The following is a 20,208-nucleotide window of genomic DNA, read 5'->3' as shown; positions in this document are numbered from 1 at the left end:
CTCTGAGTTTATAAGGGTGATCAAAACAAACCAACTCTGCCTCAACTATACATGCATAAATGTTAACTATATATATAGGATTGTTGGGGGAGGTTTTTTGCTTGTATTGTTAGCAAAGTTATGTGAGTGGTTATCATACTGAAAACCTTTGTCTGTTCTCGGTCATTTTAATAGCCTTGTACAAAACTACAAATTAACTTGACTTTAGTGATCTTTTTGAGTCCCATGGAACTGTTCTCTTGCCTTTTAAATTAACTCTACATGTTCCAGAGCCTTTGCTCTCCAAGTGGCTTAGCATTTGTCCCCGTTATTTGTCATTCGTTTATAGTTGCTATAAGGCAGTGTGATCATACTGGCTGGGCTTTCCTGTAATCTCATTATATGTTTGCGAGCGTTGACAGCACAGGTGAGGGGCACGTCTCTCGTAAGGCCTGGTTCTCATTCTTAAAGGCAACCATGGGCTTTAAAAAGCTGTTTATCCACATGCCTTTTACCACATCATAGTCAAGATCACTCAGCTACTCTTGGCCTCTAAGTGGACCACTTGATGGGTCTGAATAGTATTTCTTACAGTGCAAGGTTTCCAACAACAGATCAGTTCAGCGTGGGGCTGTCACTATTGGTTCTCAATGAATTTCATATTTCTGTGCAGGAGAAGTCAAGACTGTGATGACTTTCCCTCCTCCCTTCAGGGATTTCCAGGTGCTCTGTGTGGAATTTTTTCCAGCATCTATTTCTAATTTCTACTTCCATTTATTTTAGTGGCGCTTTATCTGGAGATCTATTATTAATGCAATTCTGCCATCTTTCCGTGAGGGCAAGGTAACTGTTACTGTAGAGAAAGTAGGAGGATTTCTACTTCTTCAGTCATGGCCTTCTGGCTTTGAATATTTTTAAATATTTTATGCTATTCAAAAAAATATTCATTCTTTGGAGGAAATTATTAAGAACACAGAAGGTGAGTCTGCACACGTTTTGCTGCAGGAATCCAGAAGGAGCCGAGTGCGCATTGCCATCGGCTGCTGATGCCTTTCCCCGGCAGGATCTGGGGCATCTGCCTGCACTCGCCGCGTCAGCTTTCTCAGTGCCGCCTGATGCGCGGGCCACGAGGGGTGCTGACTGTGGTTCCTGGGTTAACCGGGTGACATGACGGCTGTGTCGTTACGTATTCTTCACTTCCAAAAAGGCATCCCGGTTCATATACTTGCAGGATGCTTGGGCGTATCTTTCTGTGGCAATAAGATCACACGAGATTTCTAAACATTTATTCTTAGAGCTGTTATAACTGAGATGCTAGCTACCACTTATTGAGTGCCTGCTGTGTGCCAGCCCCTGGGCAGCACTGTGCATACAATGGCTGAGAGAGTGTCATGATTTGCCAAGTCACATGGTAAGTAGCACCATGAGGGTTGGCGTGCTTGTCTGTATGACTGCAAAACTTACCTTCTTTCCACTGCGTAGGACACTGTATCCCTCAAGTAAAAGCTAACTGGCTTGCTCTTAAGTCTTGAAACTTGGAAATGAACCTCTAGGCTGTATCATAGTTAAGTGCTATAATCTTTTCCTTTTCTTTTACTCATTTCCTCCTCTGTTTCCACGGAATGGATGCCTTTAGATGTGGTCAGTTAGTCTTGAGGGAATACACTACTTGAGATGGCTGTAATATTTATCACTTACCATTAGCTTTAACTTCAGTAAACGGCAGTATTTAAAAGCTTGGACTCTACAATAAATCTTGATTTATATTAAAGCTCCAATACTTACCGAATCTATGTCATTAACTTAACCTCTGTGTGCCTCTCTCTGTTCAGTCAGACATAAAATAAATTTAATAGTCATTACTCAAGATGGGATGAAATAATCCACATAAAGTATAGAGACAAAGACATAGAAAGCCCTAAATACTACCATATGAAGGTTACTAGTATCACTGAAATAGGTTGCTATGTTAACATTAGATATAACTAGAAGAGAGACAAGCCCATCAGCCAAAAAACTTGAAGAAGAAAATAAAAATAGAACTACCATATGACCAAGCAATTCCACTTCTGGGCATTTATTCAAAGTAAACAGAAACACTTATCTGTAAAGATAAAGCACCCCTGTATTAATTACAGCGTGGTTTACGATAGCCAGGACTTGGATGCGGCCTGGGCGTCCATCAACAGATGAGTGGATGAAGCTGTGGTGCATGCAGGCTGGGGCAAAGTAGGCTTACAGCTGTTCGCACGGAAAACAATGCAGTAATTAATAAATAATAAAACAAGAATAAACTCTGCTTCACGTACTCACAACTGTAAACCTGCTTTTGCCACCCTCTGTATATACAATGGAATATTACTCAGCAGTAAAAAAGAATGAAATCTTGCAATTAGTGACAACATGGATGGGCCTGGAGGGTATTATGCTAATGAAATAAGTCCAGCAGAAAAAGACAAATACTATATGATTTCACTTATATGTGGGATCTAGAAACAAAACAAATGAACAAGCAAAACTGAACAGAAGCCAACCCATGTATAGAGAATAAACTGATGGTTGCCAGAGGGGGGAAGGGGGCGGGGATGTGTGCAGAAGGTGAAGGGGAATAAGAGGTACCACCTTCGATTATCAAGTCAATCAGTCACAGGGATGTAATGTGCAACATAAGAAATATAGTCAATCACATAATAGCATTGTACAGCTCCAGATGGTTACTAGACATATTGTGGTGACCGCATCATAAGGTATTTAAATGTAGCATCACTATTTTGCACACCTGAAACCAACATAGTATTGTTTGTCAGCTATACTTAATTGAAAAGTGCTTTAGGAGTTTCTAAATTGTTTTGGGTATTTTAAAAAACATTTTGTATAATTTATAAATATAAAAATAGCTTATATAAAATAATCAGATGAATGGTTTCAATGGAGTTAACTTTCAGAGAACAATGGTTCAGTTCTCCTTATTACTATACTAAATTTGTATGAAAAGTGAGCCTATACAGAAATTTGTAGCCACAGCCAAAAATATTTCCAGAAGTTCCTTTATGTTTCTGAATTAAAGTAAATGACAAGCTCAACAAACCAGGAGACCTGTTCAGCAGATCATGTGGCCTCTGAGTTTGAGAGTCACGTTCCTGTCTGCGGGAGTCGCACTAAACCATTCGGCTATTATTAAATGTCTCATTGTCTGTCTGTTTACCCACATCGTTGATACTGAGTAAACCAGACTGCAGTCATGTTGGCAGATTTCCACTTGTTGCCCAGGAGATATTAAGATCAGTGAACACTAACCGGGAACAAACTCTTACCAAGCTGAAGAGCGGCAGTGAAATGATGTGTTCTAGACTCCTTGTTTCACGCTAAATATGCATCAAGTCTGTCTGAGCAGGGGGACCAAAGGGCGGGTGAGTACTTTCGCCTTCTTTGTGTTCTATGTTCCTTAAAAAGCTGAAGTCAGTGAACCTGGGTCCATCAGTTGTCACAAATGCACCACCCTGCTGAGGGATACTGCTATTGCGGGAGGCGATGCGTGTGTGCGGGCAGGAGGTATATGGAAATCACTGTACCTTCCCATCAATTTTGCTATGACGCTAAAACTACTCTAAAAAAAATGTCAATAAAAAAAGCAAAGCATTCACCTGGAAATTAAGTTGTAATTTTAGTATTTGAGGAGAAACTTGATTTCAAAAGGGTAATTAACAGATTTATGTAACCCTTTATTTAACCTCCTTATATAATACGTATCAACACCTTGAAGGTATGTGGCATCTGTTTCCCAGTCATTGTGAAAGAATATGAAAATACCAGCTTGTGAAGAAAAAGTACACAAAATTACAGCACAAATTATTATCTTAAAGGAAACCTTATGAAAAATAATTAATTTTTGTTACTGAAGATGTTGCCAAATTAAATTTGCTGTGTTCCCCACTGACCAGTCATTGCTTTAAACATAATAAACAACAGCTCCGTGTATAATCCACTCAGGGTTTCCATTTTAAAAGTTGGATCCTTTAAATGTTTTAAAAAGTTTTACCCTATTAGAGTTGTGATTTTTCTAATTCAAAGATGAAGCTAAAGGCAGTTTAATGCCTAATCATGTGTTAATGATTACTGAGGGACTGTTCTCTACAAATTAATCAGAGAGCACTGAAAAAATTCCAGAACATTTTGACTGACTACCATGTTCAGCATCTTGTGCTAGAATGGGGTGGGCTGGGGGTAAAGGGGGTGGGATACCAAGATTAAAGAAGAGCGGTCCCTACCTGCAAAGGAGCACCCAGTTTAACTAGACTCTAAGACTGGGTATGGTAAGTTTGAAAACTGTCCTCTTTATATCTGCTGATAATAAAAATACAGCATTCAAGTGCTTACTTCATTAAAGCAATGAATGGTTTTCTGTGTAGTTCTGTAACTTCAGGGATACGGGTTTTTTGTGTGTTTTTTTTAATATATCTTTATTGATTTCAGAGAGAGGAAGGGAGAGAGAGAGAGAAACATCAATGATGAGAGAGTCATTGATCAGCTGCCTCCTGCATGCCCCCGACTGGGGATGGAGCCCGCAACCCGGGCATGTGCCCTGACCAGGAATCGAACCCCGATCGCCTGGATCCTAGGTCGATGCTCAACCGCTGAGCCACGCCTGGCTGGGCTATGCTTTTGATTTTAAAAACCATGCTTTTGAAGACAGTTATTAAGGTAGTAGGTTTATTTTTTGTTATTGGATAGAAAATGATAGTTCACTTCTAGTGATATACAAATAGAGGGTGGGCAAAAGTAGGTTTACAGCTGTTCGTGTGGGAAATAATACAATAAATAATAGTACAAGAATAAACACTTGTGTTTTACGTACTCACAACTGTAAACCTACTTTTGCCCCACCCTGTATAAGTTTGTATAAGAACATTTGGCTTCTTTGTTTCATTCTGGAGGTTCAATGAAGTAGTTTGTATTTTGGGGTTTTTTGGGGTTTTTTTTTTTAATTGATTTCAGAAAGAGAGGAAGGGAGAGGGAGAGAAACATCAATGATGAGTCACTGATCGGCTGTCTCCTGCACGCCCCCTGCTGGGGATCGTGCCCGCCACAGCTGAGCCACGCCAACTGGGCGAAATAGATTATTTTTTGAAGCTAGTTACATTTATAATAATCAGTATAAGCTGGTAGTTTTATAAATTATGCTTTAATTTTTCAGTAAAATATGTATATACATTTGAAGTAATAAAAATATTCATTTACTTACTATTTCTTAGTAACCGTTTTTATGATTCTCTGCCTTGGCAAATCAATAAAATTTAGGGTCTTTTTCTCAGCTTGAAAGTATACTGTATTGTACTATGTTTGAAATGAATGACCCTCTTTATTTGCTTCCATAATATAAACTATTTTGTAAAGCCAGGTGGAGAAGAAACTAATACGTTCTTTGTGACAGGCACTAGGATATGTAATTTATAGATTCTGTCTTGGTTTGTTTGGTCTCTAACCCTTCTGATCCACAAAATCCTAGCAACATTTTAAGTGTCCCCCTGTAACTGTAGAAACAAAACTTCTTCTTACCACATTTTAAATATCTGAAGTTCATTTCTACGTCTGTGGCTTGGTTCGGAAATTAGAGGATTTAGTTTCCTTCCCCTGGCTAAATTCCTGAATTAATCCTTTTATTCTGCTTACATAGTTGCTAAGGCCAAGTTTCTCTCCAAGTTCTGCTTTTCTCACCATGTTTATTTGTCGGGGGTTGGGGTGAGGGGGTGAGGAGGCAACGTAAGTGTATTTTATTGCCCAGCAACCTACAAGTATAAGGACAGGGTAGGGTCCTTAAAGAAAAACTCAGACCAGAGATATTTCACTGGAAATACTAAAGTAAGTAAAAGCAGTAGCCACCTGGGACAGGATTAATACATGTGTTTACAACAATTTTTGTTCAGCCTTATTTGTTTTTTTGTATAATAAGGCCTCTCTCTAGAATATCAGCACCACAGGAGAAATTCTTTTGCCTGTTTTGTCTTCTGACATGCTGTAATCTGCGCCTGGCACAGTGATTTGTTGATTAATCGAACCAGTGCTTGAGTGAGTGAATGAGCGAATGAATGAATGACAGATTTCACTGTCAGTTTCTGTTCTTTTACTTTATTATATTTATTTTACTGAACTTTTGGGTTGATTTTCTATTAAATAGTGAGGGAAGAACTAGCACTAAAATGTGTTGTTTCTAAATTATTCTAATTCTTGATTTTTAAAAATGCTATTTTGGAAACTTTTTTTCCTGTAGGGGAATTTTTTTTTCAAATTATGAAGTTAATTATCTGTTATGGACAAGGTGAAAGCATTTATGTCTCTGTAGTACAGTGACACCTATATACCTTTACTGCTCGTGGTTCTTTTTTAGAAAAATCAACTTATGCATTTGAAAAATACTTTTTTTGTCTTTTAGTTTCATAAAATATACATTTAGGGAAGTTTTGGTCAGGTGTATTTGAGGAATATATGAAGCAAGGTTTGTTTCCTTCTTATAGGTTTGTGTAATGTCTCATGATAGTTTGGGGTTATTAATGAATAGATTTATATAATTTAGCTTAAGTTGTTTTAAAGAAATTTTAAAATGTATTAGTTTTTTAAGCAATGCTTTTCCTTAAAAGAAGCATTATGAGAAAGAGGGTAACTTGCATGCAAGTCAGAATTCTCCATTTTAATAATAAACACAAAATTTTTTAAGTAGTTCTTCTAGAACAGTGGTTCTCAAAGTTTTGGTTTTGGGAACCCTTTACACTCTTAAAAATTATTGAAGACTTTCAAGAGCTTTTGTTTATATAGGTTGTGTCTGTCTATATTTACTGTGTTAGAAATAAAAATGGATAGAATTTAAAAATATTTCTTAATTTACTTAAAAATAGCAATAGACCATCACATGTTAGTCTAAATAACATTTTTAAAATTTTAAAATGTATTTGCAGAATAAGTTTTAGTAAGAAGAATGGTATTCTTTTACATTTTTTGCAAATCTCTCTGATGCCTGGCTTAGTAGAAAACTGGATTCTTACATCTGCTTCTGTTTAATATGTTTCAATATACCATGTTATGTATCCACTGGAAAACTCAACTGTATACTAATGAGAGAATGTGAGTAAAAAAGGCAAATAATATCTTAATATTAAATGAACATAGCTTTCATCTCACAGGCCCCCTGAAAAGGCCTTTTGAGAACTACTGCTCCAGAGCCAGTGGGATGGGAGAGTGAATAGTAGTGGGGTGGAGACTTTGCTTTCCTTTTATATATTTCTATGTCATATTTGAATTTTTTATAATGAGCAAAATCCTTTTGTCACGTTAAAACACAAAAAAAGAAAATAAAAAGATGTGGAGGGGGGTAGATGATTACATCCCAAAAGAAGTTTATTTTTTGTTTTAAAAACAATACAAATTCTCATTTTAGTTTCTAATGGTATAATCTCAGAAAATATCTGACTTTAAAATGTAGCTGATATGTTTTAAATAGAGTCCTATCCAAGATATCAACATGATAAAATAAATAATACCACTAGTTTATTCTCTTTTTGTCTGTTAGAGACCTGAACACACACCTCCAGTCTTTTGCTCCATAGTATACCTTTGCTTTTGACTCTCCATCAAAAGGCGCTGGCACAGATATGGGTATTCAGCCACATTTATCATTTCCTCTGCTAGTTCAAGTAAATCTGGGAACAGAAAGAACAGAGTTCCCAGCTGATGCTTAAATTGTCCTTGGACACCGTAGCTATCAGATTAGGAATTCTTGCTAATCCCTGCCTAATTAGATTTGGTCCCAAAATATCTGTTCTTATTTCTTCTGTTTTCTCACATATTGGAGAAATGGGAGTAATTCATAAATCTTTCACTTCAATTATTTTCTTTCTAATAAATGGCTCAAAATGCATTCAGGTAGGATTTTTAAAATCTGTGATCAGATTCCTTGTTTTCAAGGTAACAGAAATAACAAGAAGCTTTAAAACTTACAAAGAATTTAGAAAAACTGGCTCAGGTTAAAGAGTAATTTTCTTTATGAAAGAGCAAATATTAATCTAATAGTTTTCCAGTGAGGTATCAAAAATAGAGACATTAATAAGTAAATAAAATGCCTGCCTGTCTATTGAAACAAGGAAATAACCAGAGTAAAAACATTATATTTCATTTTCTGCCTATCTCTGAAAATTGACTACATTGAGTTATTTGATCTTTCAAATTTATTCCCCCATAGAAAGTGTATGTTTTTTCCAAGTATGCAAGTAATAACTACTCATTGCCTTAAAATAGAAAAATTTTAAAGATTTAGAAATATTAAGAATTAAAAAAAAGAAACAATTAAAAATTATCTTTAATCACGCCACCTTTGGATAGCTACAGTTAACATTCTAAAATATATTTGGATTAGATGCAAACACCATTATCTTCTGTATACTTTCTATAGCCTGATTTTTCAGTTGACAAAACATCCTGGGTATTTTTTGCATGTCAGTTAATGTGGATCCATACTGTCATTTTTAATCACTCCATGCTATTTCCTTAGAAGTTTGTACTATTCTTATATATGTTAGGTATTTTCTACTACAATAAATAGTGCTTTAGTAAACATATCTGTTCTTTCATATTTGCGTAAGTATCTGATTAGTTCCTTAGGGTGAAGACTTAGCTGTCAGACTGCCGGGTAAATGAGGCATCCACTTTTTCCCCAAAAAACTTTTTAATAAAATTGCCAACTTCCTCTTTAGTTGGGTCGTACCCAATTTATACTCCCCTTTCCCCATTCCTAAACCATTCTTGAATCTAATGGTTAAAAAGAATCATTTTTACTTTGGCTTTCATTTCTTTGAATACTTCTGAGACTGATTTGACATCTTTTCTCTATGAGTTCCCTGTTCATGTACTTTGCCTGTTTTTCTGTTGGAATGTTATCCAAGTGATCAATGAATGTTCAGATCAATGAAGTCTCTTTGTCTTTGTAAAGGGCATCTACTGTTTATTGTATTTGATGAATTGTTTTCTTTTCTGTGCATTTAAGAATTATTGCCCAGCCAGGGTGGTTCAGTGGTTAAGCATCAGCCCATATACTGAGAGGTCGCCAGTTTGAGTCCCGGTCAGGGCACATGCCCAGGTTTCGAGCTCAGTCCCCAGTGGGGGCGTGCAGGAGGCAGCCAATCAATGTTGATGTTTCTCTCTCATCGATGTTTCTCTCTCTCTCTCCCTCTCCCTTCCTCTCTCTCTAAAAATCAATAAAAACATTTTTTAAAAAGAATTATAAGATACTATAATGATAATAATTATAACATTATAATATAATTATCTCATAAGGATTATAAGAAACTCTAGAGACTAAGTGGTATTAAGGCTCCAGGCTTTTTGACTTAGATTTTCCTCTTTGTATAGTGCCATCGGAGAGGTGAGCAGGTATTCTCATGTAAGGCTAATTATGTATAGATGTACCAGTGTCATAAAGTTACAAACATTTTTTTTAAAACTTGTGTGATCCCTGACTCCTTCTGGAGCAGTTCAGCATCACATCAATACGAGGGGCCGACAGAACCCCGGCTGAGATCTCTGTGACTGGTGCTGCTTGCCCTTGTTCTCCCCAGACCTCGGCGTTTTCCCGTCGCTCACTGTGTCTGCTGCGACCTGTGTCATCTCACCCCCATGCCCATCCACATGAGAAATGGCTTGTCTAACCCTGGGTTGTATTTCCGTTTATTCAGAGTTCCCACGTACTGGAGAGGACTGCTTCCTCCGGCACTGAGCCCTCCGTAAGCCGGCAGTTGCTGGAACCGGAGCCGGTCCCCATCTCCAAGGTCAGTGATGGGCTGCGGTGCTTTCGCGGGTGGCCTGCCCCTGCCCTGGGCCAGCTGCACTGTAAATAACTTGCACCGGACCCCCTGGCAGCTGAGATGCCCCCTGTCGGGCTGCTCTTGCACTTTCTCTGCCTGCAGTATGTAGGGTTTCTCTGCCCTGTGTAAGGAGGGAAGACGTGAAGGTATGTTTTGCAGGGTTTAAATACTGAAGTCCAGCATTCTCTTTATGTTATGGGGCAAGGACAAGAGAAACGGTTGTCATTCCATGTAGGAAAGATGAGAAAATATTTCTGTACCAAACTAATACCAAAAAAAAATAACTGGATCTGGTATTAATAACAAAAATAGCTACCATTATTACCCATGCACTGCATACCAGGCACTGTGCTAAGTGCTGAAGTATATTTTCCCATTTAATCTTATGAACAGCTTTATGCAGTGTAGGTATTTATTTCATTTTACAAATATGGAAACTGAGAGTTTGTAACTTGCCCAAAGTTAAAAAACAAAACAAAAAAAGGCTGCTAAGGAGCAGAGCTGGGATTCAGACGTCAGCTTGTTTAAGCCGAACCCCACCTGCAGGCCGAACGGCAGCCCCCGGCCGGGCTGTTGTGCAGAGTCCCATGTCCTTCCTACATCTGGCCCTTCCGGCAGTGAGCTGAGGACCCTGCAGATTATTAAGACCTTTTCCATCTCATTGAAGCCAAGGTTCCCTCCCTGTCAGCCTTCTCTTCCTGTGACTAGGGAAATATTTGAATTTATTTTTGTCTAAAATGCAAAAATCATAAAGAAAAGTCAAGGAGATGTCATCCTACTCATCCCTGTCCCAGCCTGACTCCGGGGGATTTTCAGTGGGCTGGCTCCCCTATTGAGAAACTCAGAAAACTGAATGCCTGAGGATTTTGAAATCAATATAAAAATAGCACTTTATTTCCTAAACAGTTCAACTTCCAAATATGTATAACAATCCATCCACTTTCCTTGTCCTTATAAACAAAATCCTTGAAGAAAAGACCTCTCTGTGACCCTAGTGCTGTGGAGTGTGTGCACTGTACCTCTTTATATTTTGAAGCTACTACCAGCTATTGTGCTAAGTTTATTCTATCAGACAGGAGTAGGCTGCTAAACTAAGGAAAGGGGGAATTATTAAATTATAAAAAATTAAAAACTGGTTTCTATTGGAATGGCAAGTAGAGAATGTCTACTTGGTAAACATAACTAGTGATCTGTTTGAACCATCAGTTTTTTCTTATAGGCAGCTAAAGGAGAGAGAAGAGAAAAAATAAATATAAGGGCAGAGGAAAGGGCAGCTATTTATTGAACACCCACCTTGAGCCAGGCACTGGACTAGTGGATATATTTTCTCACTTGGTCGGCACCCAGCTCGATGAAGTGAGTACTGATAATTCTCATCTTATAGGTAGGAAATGGAGACTGGGAGTAGTTGTCCAGTGTCAGATAGCTGGGAAGCGTGTGACAGAGCAGAGGGGAACAGAGGTCATGGTAGTGAGATGATGCTCAGAGAAAGGAAGGCTTGGAGAACAATTCACAAACAGAAGGGAGAGGTGCTGGCATTAAAACAACTGGGGAGCACGAAAGACTTGCTCTGGCCCCTCCCCTCCCACCACCTGCGTCCACCTGCACACAGTTCCCCACAGTGGCCATGCTCTTGCCTTCACAGCTGGGGGTCTGCTCCTGCCAGGCCTTCCTGGAAGCTCCCTGCTCCCCTGCCCTTCCTTGACCTGGTTAAAACTCGAGCTCTTCCTTCAAGTGAGCCTCACAGGAACCCGTTCTCAAATGCTGCTCACCTCCCTACCCGAGGCACCCTCCCACCCTCCGCCCCAGAGCATCTGGTGTAGCCTGTCCTGTCGTTACCACATTCATTTCTTTACTTCACCTTTTTTATGTCAGGTTCCCTAGAAGGACATCCTGATGCTGGGTGCTTGTGATTTGCTGAGGGAGAGCCCTCAGGGGAAAGAGGTGAAGGAGGGGGTCAGGGCAGGTGTGGTGCTAAGCAAGAAGGATTTCAGCTGGAGTCCAGCATCAGCCTGATCCCTGGTGAGCTCCGGGGCATGAATTGGATCACAGAGTTGGTCTCACCCTGAGGCAAGCAGGACCTTTTGTTCCCTCAGTCCTTTGTGCCCCTTTGTCCTTCAGTCACTGAGAGCCATGGGGGAGGGAGATGCTGCAGCATAATTTCCCGGGCGTGAGGTCCCAGCCTGGTGAAAACAGCAATTCCCCCGGAGCCTTAGCAGTTCCCAGTGCTCACAGCAGCTGGGGCCTGAGTCCGCTGGCCTGATAAGGATCTGGATGGGGCACCAACAGCCTCCACTTGCTGATACTGTCCATGAAACCAGAGGGTCCCATGCAATCTAGATACCAGAGTATCTCACCATTTTCCAGCCCCTTTGAAGGAAGGTGGGCTTCTGGTTGGTGGTGGAAGAACACTGTTTGAAGTACATATTGTCCTGTCTCAGGATTTGTTCAAATTCTTTGGTAGTTTCACCTCCTAAAGCATTTTCCACACACCCACCCACCCCCACATGCATGGGCAAAGAGTATGCCCTTGAGAAAAGAAATGTCTCTATTTTTTTTTTTTTTCCAAATGAACAGAGTAGGGCTGTTATTAGGTTGCTCCCCATGTTTAGTTATTATTATTAGATCAAAAGTATTACTAAACTCTCTATAATAGCAAAAATGTTTATATATCTGACTAGAGTCCAGTACTGACATGATCACATTAGGGGTTTTGGCTCTGTTTCTGTTATAAGTCAACCTATGAAAATTGAAGACTTTTAATATCAATTGAAATTATGAAAAAAGTTCTTAATCAATTTTCAGAGAGTAATTTTAGCTTTCTTAAGCTAGACCTGGGGTACTAAGCAGAGATAGGTTGTGTTAAATACAGAACTGGGCTCTTTCATTTCTTCCACACCTTGGATATATCAGCAGCAGCAGCATTTATAATTGAAATAGGGAGAATGTTGTTTGCTCTGCCTTTATCTTTGCATCTTTGTCAGTTTGACAGCTTATTTAACTATAGGAACTACACTAGGATTCTTCTCAATTTCCTTTGCTGGGTGTAGTAATTCCACATCAGAGCAAATGGAATTATTTGTTCAGAGCTGCCTCATTTATAATTAAGAAATACATTTTAACTTTTCACCTTTTCTATCCTGTCACTTTCTGTTTTTCTCTTCAGTTAAACTCCCAAAGAAATAAAAACGGACTGTGATAGAAATCGGTAGCCACAGCCCCACAGTGACAAGCTGTTAGTACATCCTGAGTCTCATTTGGAAAAAATTCAACACACATCTGTACTTATGAAATGTTTCCATTTCCACTAGTAATTCAGAGTATTCGTAATACACACACACACACACAAAATCAGTCAAAGATGAACACTAGCCTTAAAATAAGATCTATCCAGTAACAACCATGCTATCCTTTTAGAGCTGCTATCCGTGGATGGGGCTACCAAAAATAGACATGTCATTAAAATAGCTGATAACCTTTCTAAGAACAGAGAGAGCACTAACAAAGACATTTACACATGCATGGAGAGTTAGCCTTTTAGTTTCTTGACTATACCAAACTTTTAAAAAGAAATCAGTAGAAATCCATCATTTTTATGAAATCAAAATTTAGCATTCTTAACTACTTTTTTAGTGAGAGTGGAAAGCCAAAGATACTGTACTTTGTATAAGAACCTTCTTCTAAATTATTCATAAACTGTATTCACTTGTTGAATTGCAATTCACTATTAAAAATGAGAATGCAAGGGCACCCCACTTTGTTCTCTGGATAATAATGCCACCTGCACCTGTCTTGTCCAAAGAACATGGTATGCAGCCTGGAATTGTTTCATCAGAAACATTTTTTTTTAAATTGCTTAGTCTCATTAACAGCTTTGACCAGATCTGTCGCAGTTTCCGACAGTATTGTCTTCAAATAGAAAATCACTTTTTGGGTTGTTTTCTTACATAAAAGGAAATTTACAGATTCTTTCTCCCTTTTTTAAAAAAAACAGTTTTAGTAATGTATAACTTTATAGATCCTTTAAAGGGTTCTTAATGTTGCCAAATACAAACTAGTGGGTGTGCTCCTGTAAAGTATTAAGTTCATTCACCAGGCACCCCTCAGATGACAAAGAAGATGAAAACTGACATTGTTCTCAGGTTAGTTTTCCTGAAGGGTTGGGGGTATGTGGGTGTTGCAGGGTTGGGCTTAGGGGAGATAGAAGCATGATGCTGGCTTCAGAGGGCTTTTTGGAAGCCAGGAGTGTCTCCCAGCCTCCACAATATTAGAATGAAACAATATTCAGCCACATCTCCTGAAAACATAACTTTCTGTGAAAATTCCACCCCATTTACACATATTTGGACTTGAACATAGATTTGATGTGACCATAGAACAAGCAGTTTCTAGGATGAAAGAAGAAATTTGGACTTTTAAAGTCTGAAATCTTCTGATGTTTAAATGTTGACAACTCTTTAAAAAATTGTAAACACCATAAATGAACAAAGCATGTCTCATGGAAGAGGAAACCATGATTTTGTCCATTTTTAACAGAGGAGGAAGATTGTGTGGGCTCCAGCATCCCAGATATCTGGTGCTTTTTCCGAGGCTCCCAAGGGTGTGTGTGTGTCTCAGGATGTGTGTCTTCAAAAGCATGGACTTCTTGGTGTGCATTTTATGTGCACTCTGAATGCACAGAGCCTCACTGAGAAGAAACAGATGCCCACAGCCCTGCTCTTCAGCTTAATAGGTTATGAGCCACTTAGACCACTGCAGCCTTTCCATTTCTGCACATAAAGCTGAGTCCACGCACTAATGGAACATTTGCCATCAAAACAGTCTTATTTCAAAACGTTAAAGGGCCTTTGTGCCCACAGATGTACTGTCTGGGAAAATGCATTTTAAACCTTTTGAGTACAGGCAATTGAAATTTCATTCTACCCCAACCTCCAACTCCATCTCGTGTCTGATGGCCCCACAGCCTTCTAGGTCTACCTGGAGCTTGTTTTAACTTCAGTTCTAAGTGCCTAGCTGGGTCTGATGTTGGAATTTGCTCCAGGATGCTGTTCATACTTCCAGTGGGTCCGGTGCTGCTTCAAAAGCAACTTTTACTTAAGAACCTGTTTTAAGTGTGTCCTCAAACACCAAGAAACATGTGATTCGCTTTTCTTCTTTTCTCTCAGGAAGCTGACAGCTGGGAAATTATAGAAGGGCTCAAAATAGGCCAGACCAATGTCCAGAGACCAGACAAACATGAAGGCTTTATGCTGAAGAAAAGAAAATGGCCCTTAAAAGGCTGGCACAAGGTAATGCTTTCATCACACTCCCCTTCAGGGCATCTTTGTAAATAAAGGATCTGATTTGGTGTCATTAGGTGGGAAGCCAAGAGTATGGTTGTACGTGTAAGCTGGTTGTCAAGGCCTTGTTTTAACCATCTGGGCTGCATGCAGCCTGTTACACCTGTTTGAGTCTAAGGTCTGTAATATCTGTATGCAGGGGGAAAATTATTTTTTTTAATATTTTAAAGTAAATTTTTTTATATTTAAAATCCAGTTTGTACATATCGTTGTGTAGTCCGCTTTTTTCACTTAAATTAACATGAATATGTTTTTATGTTAAATATCCTTCTAAATAGATTTTTAAAAAATTCATGCAAGTGTTCCACTATTTTTAAACCAGTTCCCTATTGCTGGATATGTAGGATGTGTCTGATTCTTTACTGCTATGATGTTACGATGAACATCCATACACATGAATTTCTATGTAATGATTCCTAAAATTATTGTTACCAGTGCAAACTAAAGGTGGAAATTCACTGATCTTGGAAGTTTGGTTATTACTCTTTAAACTCTATGGTTTATTCTTTCCTCTTCCCTACCCCACATGCTTTTTCCATCCTTTTAGTTACAGAGAAAATATTTTGCACTCCATTGTTTGTTGCAGTGACCTGAGTAGCAAGATTCTGTGATGCCGAGGAGGCAGTTGTCCTCCATTTCAGAATCATGCCTTTGATAGACCAGTACCTTCCCTGAAACCACTGGAAGAACAGGTTCATCTACTTGTCACATCTGCTGATGGATTTCATCTCAGGGCAGACGGATTTATTGGCCCAGTGGTGGCTGCCCATTGGCCCAAAGCAAGGAGGTTATGGATTATAACATCTTTGAGGAATTACACTTTTTTCACTTTAAGGGAGAGACTGGGAATGTTATCCAACCCTCTGTCTCTGACGGTGGAATAAAACAGATCGAAGAGGCTCCGTCTGCTATTCCTTCTCATTTGCCAGAAACCTTGAACCCCTGGTATTCTCCCAATGCCGAGAATCTCCGTCTACCCTGGTCTTCCTTGGAGCTTGGCCAGCTTGCCATACTCCTTCCTAGAACCACTTTTTGCCTTTCGCCCTGACCTTACCACTTTGCAATTCCTCGAATCAGTGGCCTTGCTAATTCTTTCCCTGTGACCATCCAATAGGTTATCCCTGCTAAAGTTCTTTCATAGATAGAAATGGGGAAAAAATGTCAAACAAATTTGATTTGAATTGCAAACTTTAGTTTAGCAGTCTCTTCCCATGTCTCAGCAAAACTGGCTGTGGTTCAACAACAGCTCTTTCTCAACCATGCCTTTGAACATTTTGCCACATAATTAGTGGGAGGCTCTCCCTCACATTCCCTTTTCTCCTTCTGTAGTGCCACCAGATGTTTGTTCAAGCATCAGCCCAGTTGACTGCCCAAGTTATGAGAGTTGAGTAATCAAGTGGTTTTTGACTGTAGAGATTCTTCCAGTGCTTACTTGTTGGCCCCCTCTGCCCCAGAACCTGTAACAAAGGGGTCCCAGTGGCCTCGTGAATTCTGTGCAGGGTGTCCCCAGGCCTGATTCCCTGCTACCTCAGCAGCTAAGAAACTTCCCAGCAGAGTAATTTTCCAGCAACAGAAAGGCACCCTGCATTTAGGGACTAGAAGAGGGCACTGGACCCATTGTTTGCTTGGGTCCTGGGAGCTGTTTGTTCTTTTGTCAATTGCTGGTGGAAAGGAAATCAGCAGCAGAGAGTTCCTGAGTTTTTGTGGAGCAAAAGTGGCTACATTCATTTGAACTGGACCAGGAGAATCTTGAAGGAGACAAAAATTGCCCAAAATCTCTCTCTCTCTCTCTCTCTCTCTCATTTTAAACCCTTAATGTAGTTCAAAAATTATATTTATCTCTTTTACTGATAATAAAATGCAGGAATTTTGCTAAGTAGAGATGCAAGCATGTTGCTAAGGCTACTTCCTTTTTTTCTTTATTGTTGAAAGTATTACAGATGTCCCCCTTTTCCCCCCTTGAACTCCTCCATCGGGCATCCACCCCCACTCCCCAGGTCTTTCCCACACTGTTGTCTGTCCATAGGTCATGTAAATATGCATCTAAGCTCTTTGATTAATCTCTGCTTCTTAAACTGTCCAGATCATTATTACTCACAGATCCAGTCCACTGGCTTCTGTAACAGACATGTGCATTTTCAGGAATTACCCATGGTACCCAGGGAAATAAAGGAGTGAAAAATTCTCAAGCTCCTCACAAAATCTCTGTGACCTAACTCAGACTATTCTTATTTCTCATTTTCAAAAAAATTCCTAGTGTGATTCATTCAGAAAGTCTTAGCTGCAGGTCCTGCAATTCACCAACCCCACTCCAACAACCACCATTAAGAAAAACCATGGTGAAAAGATTTCATCTCCACTGAATTATGTGTAAAAGAACCCAAGAGGTTAGTAGTACAGAACTAGAGTTCAGCTCTAGCCAATGTGGCTCAGTGGTTAGAACGTCGGACTGTGCAGACTGAACAGTCCTGGGTTTGATTCTGGCTGAGGGCACGTACCTCAGTGAAGGCTCGGTCCCTGACCCTGGTTGGGGCGCATGCAGAAGGCCACCAATCAGTGTGTCTCTCTCACATCGCTGTTTCTGTCTCTCCCTTGCACTCTCTTTGAAAAGCAATGGAAAAAGCATCGTCTTGTGAGATTAACAGAAAAGAACTAGAGCTCATATTTTGTGACCATTTAACGTGTCCAACTGTTGCCAGGTGCACTGAATCCAAATACATTAAAATGATAAATGCATTGTTTACTAAATGCCAAGCAACATTAACCCACACTTGTGAATGTTTTATATAATTCAAGATACAGTAACTGGGGTTGTTTGGTTCTTACAGCGGTTTTTTGTCCTGGATAATGGAATGTTAAAGTATTCAAAGGCACCACTTGATGTAAGTAGCACACGAGGCATGTTTCAAAGATTGTAGAATAGTGCTTGAAGCGAGTCCACGCCCACAGCTGCGCAAGCCTTGTGCCATAGTTCCCAGCTTTGTTCATTTCTGTGTCTGTAATTAACAAGCCACCAAGCTTCCATGCTACATGGAAGGTGTGTTTTGTGCTTCAGTTCAAACTAACCTAAAATCTCAAACTGGTGCATGAAGATTTAATTTAACTATTGTGATGCCTGTTATTCCAAACAAGCTTAAACCTAAAAGTAACACACTAATAAAAACCATCCTTTCTGTCTTGGAGAGAATACCCAAATAGGCTTTTTTCTGCATCTTAATAAACTATGCTTTATGTGCTTTTTTGAGATTTAAAGCAACCTTTGTTCTTGTCAGTGTCCTTTTAGTACCTATGTTATGAACTTCATTTCTATTTCATATCATACATCCTTTTATCTTGAAAATCCCAACTCACTAAAATTATTCCAGTTTATTTTTCTTCAATGTAAAAGTAATTGTTTGCATGCAAAACTGGAAAATGCCCTCTTTATCATTGTGCTGTAGGGGAAATAACAGATTTCAGTGTTGTTTTCATCTCTCCCATTGAGTCGCTGTGTGACCGGTCAGCCGAGCGCCGCCAGGAAGCAGAGCTGGCTGGCTGCTCTGTGCTCTCTGGGCCCAGCTGCCCGGCTCTGCCCCTGCAGCTGTCTTCTAGCTGATTACTTGGGGACGTTCTGGGTTGTAGGTCAAAGATTGACCACAGTTATTTTAGGAACCATTAATGATATCTTTTTTGGGATATAAGTTAGGCAATCTAGAAATATGAAAAATTGACATTATATGTTATGCCAAAAATGAATAAGAGATGAATAGTCTTATGTACTGAAATTGGTGTGAAGTCACGGCAGCTTCAGCTATCCTCAGATTAAGGACCTTAACCTGAGAACCTTAACCATTTTCCCTTTGTAAAGGAGGTGTGGTTTTCCCTTTCTCATAGAGAAGTTAAAGATTACATTAAACTCACTTCAGTACAGAAACACATCAAATCATATATCCTTCCAGCCTATTTACTAGTCCTTCAATTTCAGATTCAAAAAGGGAAGGTCCACGGAAGCATTGATGTTGGACTCTCGGTCATGTCCATTAAAAAGAAGGCTCGGAGGATAGACCTTGACACAGAAGAGCACATCTATCACTTGAAGGTAAAGTTGCTTTTCAACAGTTTCTCTGCCATTATCAGGGGAAATCACTCGCCTGTACCAGTGGTAAACAGAATATCGGTTTCACCATTACCTTCTCTTGTTCATTGTTTTAGGTGAAATCCCAGGACTGGTTTGATGCATGGGTCTCCAAACTGCGTCACCATCGACTGTATCGGCAGAATGAGATAGTGAGGTCACCAAGAGATGCTAGTTTTCACATATTTCCTTCAACCTCCACAGCTGAATCCTCACCAGCTGCTAATGTTTCTGTCGTGGATGGAAAGGTATGTCTTTGTAATATAATAATCAGCCCAGAAGTTGCTTGGAAAATTATGCAGACACATAACTGAGTCTCATTTGACCAGCCAGAAAGAGGTTTTCTTTGGAAACAAACCCCTCAGAAGACAATAGTGACATTTGGTATCAAAGTTAATCTCAAGTATGGATTCGATGGATATGTGGATCACCAAGAAAATTGACAGTTGCTTTTCCTTTCTATGAATGGACTACATCCTAATTTTATATGGCTTTTTAAGAATATTAAAGAAGTAGGGCAAACATTAATTAGCACCTAGAAATCAGTGTCTTCCTGGGTGGTAATAGAAGACTACAAAGTTTTGAAAACGAAACTTTTTTACCTTGAGATATAATATATATGTGACCCATGGAGAGACCAGTGAATTTCCCCATGAAGGTAAGACAAGTGGGCTAGAGAATGTGCCAATAATATGAGCAATAGCCCATTTGAGTAGCCCACTAGTCAGGCAATGTGTTAAGCATTTGACACTTATGCATCTCTAATCTTTAATATAGCTAAAGTTCAGAGACAGAAAATAATTTTTCCAGGTGTTACATAGCCATTAAACAGCTGAGCCAGGATCTGAATCCTCATTTCTCTGTTTCCGAAATCTGTGCCCTTTCCATTATACTGGGTACCAGATTACGGGAGGCTGAAGTTGTTCTT

The 20,208-nt window shown here is 39.4% G+C and overlaps 1 protein-coding gene across 2 annotated transcripts in view; it reads left to right on the top strand.

Annotated features, from left to right (window-relative positions):
* The window catches only part of OSBPL6 (oxysterol binding protein like 6), an 88,262-nt gene that overhangs the window by 20,276 nt on the left and 47,778 nt on the right, over positions 1 to 20,208 (top strand). For both annotated transcript variants that reach the window (XM_016209837.2, XM_016209775.2), the window contains exons 3-7: positions 9,699 to 9,791; positions 14,993 to 15,115; positions 17,995 to 18,048; positions 19,131 to 19,244; positions 19,358 to 19,528. In XM_016209837.2, the coding sequence (XP_016065323.1) occupies positions 9,699 to 9,791; positions 14,993 to 15,115; positions 17,995 to 18,048; positions 19,131 to 19,244; positions 19,358 to 19,528 (555 nt within the window). The remainder of the gene's footprint in view (positions 1 to 9,698; positions 9,792 to 14,992; positions 15,116 to 17,994; positions 18,049 to 19,130; positions 19,245 to 19,357; positions 19,529 to 20,208) is intronic.

This window comes from Miniopterus natalensis, chromosome 8 (genome assembly GCF_054644295.1).
Source record: "Miniopterus natalensis isolate mMinNat1 chromosome 8, mMinNat1.hap1, whole genome shotgun sequence".
NCBI lineage: Eukaryota > Metazoa > Chordata > Mammalia > Chiroptera > Miniopteridae > Miniopterus > Miniopterus natalensis.
Note: the sequence above shows the minus strand (reverse complement) of the source record. Positions and strands in the feature narration are given on the sequence as shown.